General features: G+C 37.2%; 1 protein-coding gene across 10 annotated transcripts in view; it reads right to left on the bottom strand.

Moving 5' to 3' along the window:
* Nek1 (NIMA related kinase 1) overlaps positions 1 to 13,468 on the bottom strand; it is a 123,132-nt gene that overhangs the window by 93,984 nt on the left and 15,680 nt on the right. For 9 of the 10 annotated variants that reach the window (XM_057752451.1, XM_057752447.1, XM_057752449.1 and 6 more), the window contains 7 exons: positions 13,295 to 13,378; positions 9,788 to 9,855; positions 9,581 to 9,667; positions 7,855 to 7,909; positions 5,743 to 5,943; positions 1,636 to 1,696; positions 46 to 197 (listed from right to left, as the gene is read on the bottom strand). In XM_057752451.1, the coding sequence (XP_057608434.1) occupies positions 46 to 197; positions 1,636 to 1,696; positions 5,743 to 5,943; positions 7,855 to 7,909; positions 9,581 to 9,667; positions 9,788 to 9,855; positions 13,295 to 13,378 (708 nt within the window). The remainder of the gene's footprint in view (positions 1 to 45; positions 198 to 1,635; positions 1,697 to 5,742; positions 5,944 to 7,854; positions 7,910 to 9,580; positions 9,668 to 9,787; positions 9,856 to 13,294; positions 13,379 to 13,468) is intronic. The other variant, XM_057752450.1, reaches the window with a different exon arrangement.

Raw genomic sequence — 13,468 nt, forward strand, 5'->3', positions numbered from 1 at the left:
GGTCAAACTGACCTTGACATTAATCAGTTTGGAAAATGATCTTACCTGTTTATGTTTTGGGGGTGATTTTTTTTCAAGTAACTTTTTATCTCCATACTTCTTATATGTTAAAGGCACTCCATATTTAGCAGCAGGCTTTGTGATTTTCTGAGCAGGGACAAGAGAACTGGCACTTTGCCCTGATGCTGGTCTTTTACCTGCATGAAAAGACAAGCAATTCTTTTTCAGTACTTCTTTACAGTGAATCTTTAACGCCAAGAATACTTCAGGAATGGTACTTTTTTATTTTCATAATCACTGACAACAATCAAATGTCTGCTATCCACTAGCGAGCATCAAAGCTTCAAGTACTTTACAATGTTGCTGCTCTGCTTTAGTTTGTGCCCTCACTCATGAGAGGGTGTACTGCCATGTGGAACTTGTTTGGGGATAGTGTTTTGTCACAGTAGTAGGAGACCCTAACTAGGACAGACACTAAAAGTATTATTAGCTAATGGATGTCACTGTAGCAATTCAGAAGCAATTTATATTGATAATAATGTGACAGAGTAAAGTTTTTCTGAAACATCTTGGTCCATCAACTAGGAAGTATAAGAAAGTCAGTCAACCATCAGACCAAAATAGAACAGAGTTCTATGAAGTTACAATTGTGTAACTTGGCTAATTTTATGAAAACAACAAAAGAGTTAGGCCACACCTTTCCTCTCAGAGGCAGAGGAATCTCTGTGAGTTCAAGGCCAGCCTGACCTACAGGAAAAGATACCGTTTTAAAAACAAAATGAAAAACTAAACTGAACTAATAAAATCCTAAAGGAAGTGCTATGCATACCAGAAAAAGGGACTGGAGTCACCAAAGCATCAAAATGAACATTCTCAAGAGAAAGACATAAATTGTTCCCATCCACTGTAGTAAGAGAAGGCGGAGGGCTCTTACTGCACCTCACCTCCTGGGCTCCATGTCAAGGCTCCCTCTAGTTTAAGGAAGGTGATGGAACCCACAAAGCATTTACGAGCCCACCCACAACACACTCTCATTTTACTCCTGTATTACTGAAGATTTCATTCATGTAGCTCCTTGTACAACATGTTTTTCCTTCCTAATTCCAACACTGGCTTCTCGAAGTAAAAAGAGTGTGTAAACCACCATTTAAGTCCTGTGTTTCATCCCGAGCACTTTATGGGAGAAAAATCTAAATACAGCTGGTCTTCCTGAGTACACATTACCATTAGCATTTTCAGTTTACATGAGCTATTTTTATAATATGGTATTTTTTTCAGTTTATCCAAAATGCAGAGCATCATATTTTGTACTGTTCCAAAATGGAGTGAGAGAAATTTATGAAGAAATGAAGCTGTGTGTGTGTGCATATAAATTATGAAACATACAAAATACTACAAACATCCTATTGTCAATGGTCAAAACTTAAATAAAACCTACCTTTAGTAATATGGTTGCCCTCCCAATAATTTACTTTTAAAAATTTAGAATATAAAATATTTATCAAAGGAAAATGTTTTACATAAAGATATACACCTTAGTGCAGGCATTTCATAACATTCTTGACAACATTCTCAAAAGAAAAATCTTCAAGTCAGGGTTCATGTAAACAAGATAGAAAACAGAAACTGATTTACCTGGTAGAGGCTGTGGTCCCAACTTTGAAAGTGTTTTTAGACAAAATTCTTCTGCAATAAGCTTAGAATGAGAGAGAAAAAAAAAAAAAAAACAATGTTAAAAAGAGATCACCTCTGAGTGCAGTGGTGCACACTTTTAGTTCCAGCACTCTGGAGGCAGAGGCAGGAGGATCTCTGAGATTGAGATCAGCCTGGTCTACAGAGTGAGTTCCAGGACAACCAAGGCTATCCAGTGCAACCTTGACTTGAAAAACCAAACCAAATCAGTTTTCTACACAATGAAAAACCTAGTCATCTACCAAAATGTATTTTTTCTTCCAGTCATAAAGATCTTGATAATAAACTGAATTAAAATTCAGTAATCCATCCAGCATATTCTCTTCTTGCTAACCACTGACCCCTGCTATTCTTATTAATGTATTTTTATTACTTCTCCAGTTTTTCTCACGCTAGACTCAAACACAGTACGGATATTATTGGCCTTTTCCATATCTTAGTGACTTAACAACTATGGAGGGATCATTGCATTCTATAAGCATCCATAGCCTCATTTGTGTCAAAACTGTTCAAGAGTCACTTCAAAAGACACTCTCTTGGGAACACCATTAAGTTTACTGTGCATCACTTACCACCTGCAATGAGTTCACACACATCTGCAAACATGCCATTGGATAAATATTTTTAGTGTCTCTCTTAACATAAAAACATTCCATTCCTGACTGAGTCTTCAGCATTTATAAATATATTTCATGAAATAAATATTTATATTTTCCACAAGTAATTTTCTCTATTTTAAGTACATTTTTTTTCAGTGTAAAACTATGATATCAACGAAGATTTACCTCAATTTGAGTTTATTTTTATCTTATTGATGGTGAGCAAAATGCCAAGTAAACTTTCTCATTTTTCCCACAGAAGTGAGGCACAGTGGAAAGACTATTCAACAGCAGACAAGACATCCAGTAGGCACAAACCTCCAGCCTCAGATAATTCTTTTCTACTGAAGACCCCTATGGCAGTAGTACTCAGTCTCAAAGTCAACACCATCTCTACTACTGGTGTTAACAACACATGACTTCTCTGGCTCTGCCTCAGTTTTTGAAACAGAGATGTGTAGCAGGCTTTCAGACTATCTTCGGATCTCCAGCCCCCAAATAATGCCACAGAGACTTCTCATTAATTGTGAAAACTTCGCCTTTAGCTTAGACTTGTCTCCAACTATCTCTTTAACTCAAACTAACATACTTTTAATATCCTACACTCTGTCATGTAGCTTTTACCTTTCCTCAGTACGGCTTGTCCAATTTACTCTGAGTCTGCTGGCAAAATCCCCATGCCTAGATTTCTCCCCCTCTTCCTCTCTCCCCAGAAATCCACCTATCCCAAGCTATTGGCCATTCAGCTCGTTATTAAACCAATCAGAAGACATCTTCACAGGATACAAAAAGATTATCCCACAACAGAGATGGTAGTGAATGAACCCAGCAAGTCCTTCAGGAGATTATGTGTGCTGTATTTTAGAACTAATGCAGCAGAAGATAAACAGGAGAAGTCTGGTTCCAAGGTAGTTCAGGGCAAGTGTGTGAGAACACTTTCTCTGCAGAACACACGCATTTTTTTCCTTTACGTTTCTTAGAAAAGTAGAGGGATCTGTTCCATTTTCTGTGAAACTGGGCGTTGACTCCAGGGCTTCACACGTGCTGGAGAAGCACTTTATCAGTGACCTAGTTCCCGAGTCCTCTTCATGACACACCAACCCCACCTTTTGTTTTTAAACCTTTTATTTTGCGACAGGGCCTTGTTGTGTAGTCCAGGCTGGTCTTGGACTTGGGATCTTCCTGTCTCTCAATACCTCTTAAATAGCTAAGACTGTAGGATTGTGTCCTAGGCCTGGCTTAATGGGTGTTTCATGATCTCCAACTTGCCCTCAAATTGGATAATTTATTCAAATATGAATCTTTCTGTTCTATGTAAATGTTCTGATAAATTGAGAGATCATATATTCACAACTCAAGAAGATCCTGGAATACTATGGGAATTCAGTCCAATTTAAGAGCTCTCACCAGTATGTGGCTATCGTCACCCTGGACACATTCTAAGTGTTCAAGAGGTGACCAGCAGCTGTGATGTTGGACTAAGATATGGAAGACTTCCCTCCTCAGAGCACTCTACTAGACAGAGACTGGACTCCTAATGAAGGAAGCTTACCCATAGTTTGTGAAGCCACATGTAGGGAAATCTATCAGGATACAGGGAGGAGCACTGGGCTCTACTGATGTTTAATTCTGTCCAATGGATTTGAAAGAACTATGGTTTCAAAAATAAAAGTTGTACTATAATCCAGGAATTCAAAAGGCAGACGCAGAAGGATCATAGGTTTGCAGTGACATAGCGAGAAAACATAAATCTGCACAATATACATTACTATAATGATACCAGAAGAAATAGCTCATAAACTGTTTCAAAGTTATAGCCTTTTGTATGTAGCACAAGAGCCAGGTGGTGGTGGCACATGCCTTTAATCTCAGCTCTCGGGAGGCAGAGGCAGGCAGATCTGAGTCTGAGGCCAGCCTGGTCTACAAGAGCTAGTTCCAGGACACGTTCCAAAGTTACAGAGAAACCCTGTCTCAAAAAACCAAAAAAAAAAAAAAAAAAAAAAAAAAAAAAAAAAAAGACATAGCACAAAGCACCTCAGTTGAATGCTGAACAAGTGAAATATAGAAAATATATCTTGGCCGGGCGGTGGTGGCGCACGCCTTTAATCCCAGCACTTGGGAGGCAGAGGCAGGCGGATCTCTGTGAGTTCGAGACCAGCCTGGTGTACAAGAGCTAGTTCCAGGACAGGCTCCAAAACCACAGAGAAACCCTGTCTCGAAAAACCAAAAAAAAAAAAAAAAAAAAAAAGAAAAAAAAAAGAAAATATATCTTAGGAACAAAATATTCAAGTTTTCATAAATTCAAGTGGTGCTTAAAACACCAGTGAGGAATTGGTGCTACACGTACTAAACACGTAATATTAAATGCTCTGTTTGTTACTAATCATAATCTGCCACCCTTTTGCATATTATGTTTGGTAATCGAGGCTTTAACAATTTCCCTTTTATTGCTAGGAGGTGAATTCCAGTGTTTCAGCCTTGGGACTATGCCCTAAGAACACTGGCAAGGGGGAGGTAGCTTCAGTGAGATTAAATGAAGGCTTTGTTTGTTATATGGTAGCTGCCAAAAAAATAACACTACCCTACATCTAAACAGCTTTTGAAAGAATTATTTTTAACAAAGAAGTCTTGTAAAACACCACATTTCAGAAATTGTTGCCATGTTTTATACAAGTAACTTTTAACCTCCAAGTTGAGTTAGCCTTCTTGCTTACTAATACATTCTTTAAGTATTATTATTTAAATGCACAGCTCTTGTTTTCTGAAGAGAATTTGTTCTAAGGAATGTTCTCTTAAACCAGAAGCATATATCAGCAATAGGGTTATGTTTTGCTACATATCTGTTTTACAAAATAAATTAATACTGATTAAATTAATAAATGGCCACAATAAACTTAAAAAGTAATTATATTTCCAGATGATCACATTTTTCAGTAATTAATGCCATCTAACTTGACAAAATATTTTATAAAGCCTGCCAAATCAAATTCAATTATCTCCACAAGTATTTGTTTTGTACCTATATTTGAAAACTAGAGGAAAAATTATGAGATACAGTAATATAGTATATTAACTTATACAAGTTCATAAAATCATGTTTTCCAACCATTTTCTTAAATAGTCATAATCATGTGAATTATGCTGATATTATATTTATCTAGTATAATATATGGTAGTAATATATATTAACTACTTTGATCATGCATGTAATGCTAGACATTAAGCATTGTATGCACAGTATTATTTAATTCTCACAGCCACCCACAATATGGCTATATCCCTTAGCTTATAGCTTACAAGTAAGAAAAGTGAAGCACAAAAAGGGTTAATCATTTCAATTAGAAACCAAGGGAAAGGAAAGGGGCACCAATGCAGTCTGAGAAGGGCTATGGCCCTTCTGTTAGGTACCAGAACCTTATTGTTTAACTTTAGGGGTACTGGTGACACATACCTGAGGTGAGAGAAACTTTTCGATTCGTTTAGCTATAAAACCTTTCTCCAATATGGAGTTGACTGATGGTCTATCCCTAGGATTCCTTTTAAATAGCTGAGAGAGCAAACTGCGGAGTTCATAGGAATAGTGCAGGGATACAGGAGGAAAGGATCCAGATATTATCTTCAGTACCAGGTTTTTCATGTTCCCAGCTTCAAACTAAAATCCAGAAAATAGACGCACAAATATAAACCACAAAGAAACTGAAATGGGGATTATCAGTAACAAGCAATAGCTCTTTTCCCACTAATACGGAATGGAAATACAATCCTCTCTCAAGTAATGCAATCAGCATACTTTCTGCTGACTTTACCTAATCACCTAAAATTTCAAAAGACTGTCTTCAAAAAAGTAAAATATTAAAACTTGCGTTTAGAGTGATATCTAATTGTTTGTGCAACATGCTAAGAGGTGAGGTATAAACATTAACAATGATTTTATAAGACAGAACAATAATCAAGAAAAAAAAAGTTATGCAACCTAGTGATGTTCATTTAAGACCTGGTTTCTTCTGCCTCTGCTCTAACAACTAGTTAACTACTAAGCAAAAAACATTTGGGCAAAATAAGGAAAGACCTTAGAGAACACCTAACTACTTTCTCTTAGGCCACATCCAGAGCTTTCTGCTCTTCCAGAGAACCTCAGTTTGGTTATGGACACCCACATCAGGTAGCTCAGGGCAGCTTTTAGACACACTCTTCTGACGTCCAACGATATGTGCATTCATATAAACGCAATGTGCTTTCATTATACATACATACTCATATAAACGTAAAAAAACAATAAAAGACTTCAAGTAATATTAAACAATAAAAACAGGCTATAAAGCTGCTCATATAACACAAGCAAATTACTGGAGAGAAGTAATTCAATTTATAAATAAATTAGAATAAAGATTAGGGGAAAATGACAAATACACACAGTTGTTTCTTGTTAGAATTGCTTACAGAACTTATTTATTGCTTTATGATTTTATGTATTTTCTTGAGTTTGAAAATACAGTACTGTTTAATCAGTGAAGGAAATAGGCTTGAAAAGAGGGTATAAAACTGAAAAATTTATTAAAATTAAATGTATTTTGACAAGAACTCTCACTTTTTTGCATATTTGCTATTATTTAAAATATATGCCAATGGTAAAATTGTAAATAATACAAAGGTACTTCATGTGATACAATTACTTGGTAACATGCTGGGAGAGCCTAGGTTGGTAAAATGCCTGCTGTGTGAGCACAAGGATGTGGGTTCAGAACCCCAGAACACACACATGTAAAAGTGGATGGTTCTGTACTCTCCACTGCGCTAAGCTGTGGGTAGAAGCAGCTGGATCCCCAAAGTTCACTAAAGTCAAAACAATGAGCAGGTTCTGTGAGCCTGTCGCAAAGATAAAAATGGTGAGCAATCAAAGACAGACACCAGACATTGACCTAGGGTCACCCTGGGCACCTCCAACCTCACACACACAGCACACATGCATATTCCCATTATCAAGTACATACACCACACACAACAAACACAACAAACCACACACACACACTACTTAAAAAATACACTGAACAAAATTCTCTTATTGTTTTCCTTTTCTATGTTGACAGTTCATTTTTAACAAAAATGCTCTGATTGTCAAAGAAAATAAAATTCTTTAAATAACTTTCAATAACAATCTCAAAGAATTTGAATGCTTTTAATTTATTTTGTAGTTTTTCACACAAAATACTGCTAGCTAATCTAGACAGGCCCTGAACTTTCCATTCTTCTGCCCTCAGTCTCCCAAATGCTGGGAATACAGGCTTTTCCATCACACTCAGCTAAATACAGGTGTTTTGAAAGAACTTGCTAAAATGAAACAAAAGTATTAGGGAAAATATCAAATTCATAGTAAATAAGTTTAAAGAAGGGGAATGAAATCTGTTTATAGTATGAAAAACAATGTTTGTGGGGGCACAAAATAGAGTACAACAGTAGATACACAATGAGACTAAATCAGTCTATTTCAGAAAACAGAACCTCCTCTCTGCAAGCCTTCTCCGGAAGATGCCACAGCTCTGGAGACATCACAACATTTACTTACTGCGTGTTTCAGTGTGCACAACTCATAAAGGACACAGCCCAAAGCCCAGATGTCACTGGGAAGACAAAAGAGAAATTTCTTTTTAATATCAAAATATATTTAATTTTTTTCACTTAAAGCAAACAAATAGTAAGAGAATTCTTAGGAAAAATATGTGCTTTACAAAGCATTTTAACTTGAAATTTCAAACTAGATAATAAAAGCAGGTATCTCAAATTACAAAAATAAGGGTTGCCTAAGCAATTACTTCAAAATTTCATTAAAGAAATTTTATTTTTTAAAGAACGGTATAAAAACGTCATTTAATTAATTTATTTTACAAAATTCAACATGCTTTACTCAATTTTAAAGACACTACAAGATGAGAAACCTTCATTTACTACAATCAAGTATGACAGAAAACCGAACAGTGTGTATGGTTGCGACCTCTGACTCGGAAAGGGGAGGAAACGGTCACTGTTGTTCAATGACGGAACTGTCCTGAATAGCGTACCACACAATCTTTTAGCAGCTTAGATGACTAGTAGGCTGATGTCACGCCACCTCCTGCGGAGTCTGCATGGCTTCAAGGAAGCGTGCCCGCAGAGAAGATGTGTGTGTGCTGTGCTTCCTGCATTGAGCCCTTGCACTTTTGGCATTACCTGTTTATGTTCTAAGGAAAACAGTCTGGTTTCTTCTGGAAGGGAAGATAGCATGTTTAAGTTTCTAGAGTCTACTGATGAGCCACTGCCATATACAGGAGGATATGATGCTAATGGGGGAAGATGGGTTAACATTCAAGGCAAAAAGGTTTCCAGGTTTAATCTGGTGCTTAGTAAATAAAGAACAAAAGGCAAACTTAGTTAAGCAATTAAGACAGATTCAGCAAAAAGGGGACAAGGATAGGAGAGAGAGAGATAAATGCCCGTAATGTCTTGAGATTGGTTTGGGGGGAAGGTTTGAAAAGGAGTTAGAAATGTGGAGAAGGAAAGAAGTTCTTCTGCACAGATTGCAGAAATATAGAAAGACTGGAGACTACGTGACTGTTAACCACAACTGCTTGCCCTTATCTCAAAATGCCATGAACTCACAGCCCAGATAAAGATTCATATCGAAACTAATGACCAGCCGCAGACTCACACCAGGGACATCTGTCTGATGAAAATCTATTCTCATGTATCTTGTATAATGACTCTAAGAATAATCTGCACTGCATGAAAAAACAATACATGCTGTTAAGCAATCTTTTCTGTATAAGGGACGAGCCTCATGCCTAGTAAAGATCATTCAGATGTTATTCCTTTGAGTCTTGTGTCTGTCTGTCATTTGCCGACTCCTTACCCACCTATTCCTGAGACCCTGTCCTATCGGTCCCAGTGCCCAGCTAAGCTGGTCCATCGCAGGCTGAGGCATTCAAGCACGTTGGTGTGTCTTCCTCTGAATTTGGTTTCTTTATTGAGAATCTAGCATGCACTCTATACTATTAGCTACAGTTCCATAGAAAATGACTATGACAAAGAGAAAAACCAAAGAGAGCACTCTATTCCTAACTCTGACAAAGTGATGCTTGGTCGAGTTCTCCCAATGAGAGAGAGCTTTTACAATTCCCTCATCATATACTAAAAATCTAAAGATATACATGCTTACACATACATTATTCATATTAGAATAGTATTCTCAACGTTATTAAAAGAGTGTGACAGAAAGATTTAAATCAAACATATGTATTAAGTGTCATTCTAAATACCTTTTATTATTGTAAGGCTTGTTTTCGCAGATTTCAGGAGACAGGTAATATGGAGTCCCTATGCAAGTTCGAGCCAGTTCTACAGTACTAGAACAATAAAATTGTTAAAGAAGATAAGAGAGAAATATGTTATTGCATGTATACTACAGCAGATTCAATTTGACTGAGGACATTATATCAAAACGATACTTAATGGTGTTATGTTACCTATTAAGAACTCGAGCAATTCCAAAATCTCCAAGCTGCACTGTCCCATCTTTGGTTAGAAATATGTTCTATGACAGAGAGAGAGAGAGAGAGAGAACACAAAAAAAGCATCATTTCAGTCCAGTTATTTTTATGACATATTGTTTTTTGGAAAAATTAATCCAATTAAAAATTACTCTAGAATAACTATATGCAAAAACTAACTCAAATTGAATTACAGACTATAAGAACTACAACTATAAACAGGAATAAACCGTCATGCTTTTGTAATAACATCAAACAAAAACTGAAAAGAAAGAAAAATTGGCTTTTGTTAAAGCTAAAAACTTTGCACACCAAACGACAATGCCAATGAAACAAAGATGGGGCCAGTGAGATGGCTCGACTGGTTAAGGTGCCTGCTGTCAAGCTTGACACCTGAGTCTGGCCATGATGGAAGGAGAACCAATTCCTGACAGTTGTCTGCTACCCTCTGCCTGCCTGCCTTAGCAGATGTGCACACACCACACACACACACACACAAAATGCAAACAGACTTTTTAGTAAAAGAAAATGGATATCCACAGAATGAAAGAAAATTATCTGTATTTGAAACAGATTTTATAAAAACTTATTTTATGAAAAAAGTTTATGCATCAACTGTACAAAAAAAAAAACAAAAAAAAAACAGTCAGAAAGTCAAGGCTGCTATGGTAGAACATGCTTCCCTAATCCTGGTACCAGAGAGGCATTGGAAAGAGATCTAAAAATCAAGATCACCCTTGGCTATATGTTAGATTCAAAAGCCATGGTGGCCTATAGGAGACACTGCCTCAATACCCACCTCCCAAAATGACAAATAGTGCACTTTGTCGTTGCTTTTAGACAGAGCCTCACTATGGAGCCTTAGCTGGCTTGGGATTCACTATGTAGACGAGGATGGCCTAGAACTCACAGAAATTTACCCACCTTTGCCTCTCGAGTGCTGGGATTAATGTGTGGACTACCACACCAGGCAAATAATCCAGTTTTAATACCGAAAAGCACATGTTATCAGAGTTTCATTTAAATGTCCTGAATACAGATATACAGACAGAAAGACCATCAGTGGTTACAATGGTCTCCATGGATAAGGAATAGTTGTGACTGGGAACGGGCACACAGTACTCCTTTGGAGAGAAAAAAATTCAGTATATATACTAAAGTCAGTAAACTACATACGGATGGACAGACAGACGGACGAGGAGAGGGAGGGAGAGAGAGGGAGGGAGGGGGGAGAGAGAGAGAGAATGAAAATGTCTGCATTTGTTGTAGTATCTGCCTGAAGGTCAGAGGACAGCTTGTGGGTGTCAGTCCTGTTCCTGTACCATGTGGGTTCCAGGAACTGAACTCAATCAAGCTTAGCAGCAAATATCTTTACCCAATGAGCTCTCTTGCCATTCTATGTATACTTTAAACAGATAAATTTTATAATAGGTAAATGCATTACAATAAAATTTTTAAAAGATAAATTTGGAATAACCCTGCCCCCTCCCCAAAAAAATCTGCCTAAAATTCTAACTGGCTTAAATATAACAAATTAACCTTAAGCGTTTCCAACAAGGGTCATGAAACACCCTATTTTTAACAATTTGCTCAATTATATTTTATTTATAAATACAGTGTTTCAATGCTGCTGGAATCTATCACACCTGGTAAGAAAAATATTAGAAATATTTTTTTACAGATTCCTAAACTATGAAAGAGTAAAAAGCAAGTTAATGGAGTAATAGGAATTACATTTTCTATCAGTCATGAGACTTGCATCAGGTACGCACCATGTGCGATGCCAAGATGACAGCAGGGTTGACTAGAATTAGTAAAATGAGAGAAGAGGAATTTGTGGCAGAAGATGGAGAGGGATACAGGAAAAGATGAAGCATGAACTACCGGATAGCTCTTCCAACCATGCACCCTGGGAATATTAACTCCACAGCAATCTACAGGCCAAAGAAGACAAGTCACAGGCAGACAGGGAGGGCTATGATATAACTGCACTCCTCCATCCCCTTTCTGGGAGCTGAGAGTGCTCCAGTGAAAACCAAAGAGGAGTGTAAAATCAAAGCTGGGGCAGAGGTTTGATTACCAGCATTGAATCACCCCCCTCCCCAACACACTCTTACACCACACACACCAACAGAAGAGAGATATGCATGAATACTCTAAAAATAATCCAGTTAGACATGAAGAAATCTAATCAAAAACCAATGAGATCATGAATGTGAGAAGAATTCACTACAAATCCAACTCCTAAGCCCAGGAGAGCAGTGCAGTGCAGGCCCATAATCCCAACACTTAGCACAAAGAAGCAGAAGGGTGACCACAAGTTCAAGGCCAGCCTGGTCTCTGGAATGAGACTCTCAAAAACAAAGTCATAAGGCAATATGATAAAACATTAACTGTAAATATGCTTACAAACTGCAAGGAGCCTGAAATCCCCACATTCTAGAGGTTCAAGCAAGAATGGAAGAACTCAAGACCAGCACGTGCTACAGAAAGAAAATATCAGGGCCAGGGCAAGAAATGACAAGGAGCATCCAATAAAAAGATAAAACATGAAGAAATGAAACACAACTAAGAACAGATATAGATAACGCTGAATCCCATTATTTTTCTTTAAAAAATGGTCATTACAGTAAAAACCATGAGGATGAGACAAGCACTAACTGACAGGAAATTTCAAAGGGGTGGGGGCTAGAGACAGAGTCAAGTTGAGTACTTTCCTAGAAAGCTCTGGGTATGATCCTGACACCAAACAGAAGAAAAAGGCAAAAGGAAGAAGCATAAGCCTACTTAACTGGGAAAAATAATTAACTTAATAGCCAATGAAGAGATAATGAGAAAGATATGAAAGAACAAATAAGACATTTGAAGTGATGTATTTAGATTCTTTTAAAAGAAAATCCAGACCAAGGTTTCCAGAATATTTCTAGCTGATACAGAATCTCACACACACAAAAGGCACAGTGTAGTGAATAAAAAAATTAACCTCACTACTTGGCAAAATTTCAGACCAAAAGGCAGAAAGATAATTTTAATCTTTCAGAAAAAAAATCATAATGGCTTTAAATTTCTGAATGTCAAGTCTTGATACCAAAAACCAAATTACCATATCTTACAATTTTGTAGAAAAACAATCCCATTTCTAGAAATTTACATCCAAATTATCATTATTTAGAGAAAAAGGAAAAGGACATGCAAAATCTTAAAAAACAATTAACTTTCACACATTGTTTTCCATTTATTCTATGAGAACAAAGGAGAGTATAAAATGCTATAGGGAAAGTACGGGGGATATCAAGTATTTGCGTGAGCAGGATGGACTGAAAGGACAGGGCTGCTGTTTCCAGAACTGGAGAAGTTACTGCCTGGCGTGTAGACTCAGGATGCTCAGGTCTGAAGATCCTGGAGAATCTAAGCCAGCTTTGGCTAGAGCTCCAGGCTGACTTAGCAAGACTGTGAACTTGTGGCAGACTATAAAGAGCATACCTGTGACTTTATGTCTCGGTGAAGAATTTTTCTATCATGTACATGCTTCAAAGCCAAACATATCTGTACAAACCAGTCCAAAATCTAGAGAGAAACATCACATTAAGAACATTTAGGCTACAATTTCTTTGTACTTTGCCAATACTAACACTAGTAGGTATTCAAGCCAACTGA

Source organism: Chionomys nivalis, chromosome 20, assembly GCF_950005125.1.
Source record: "Chionomys nivalis chromosome 20, mChiNiv1.1, whole genome shotgun sequence".
Lineage (NCBI taxonomy): Eukaryota > Metazoa > Chordata > Mammalia > Rodentia > Cricetidae > Chionomys > Chionomys nivalis.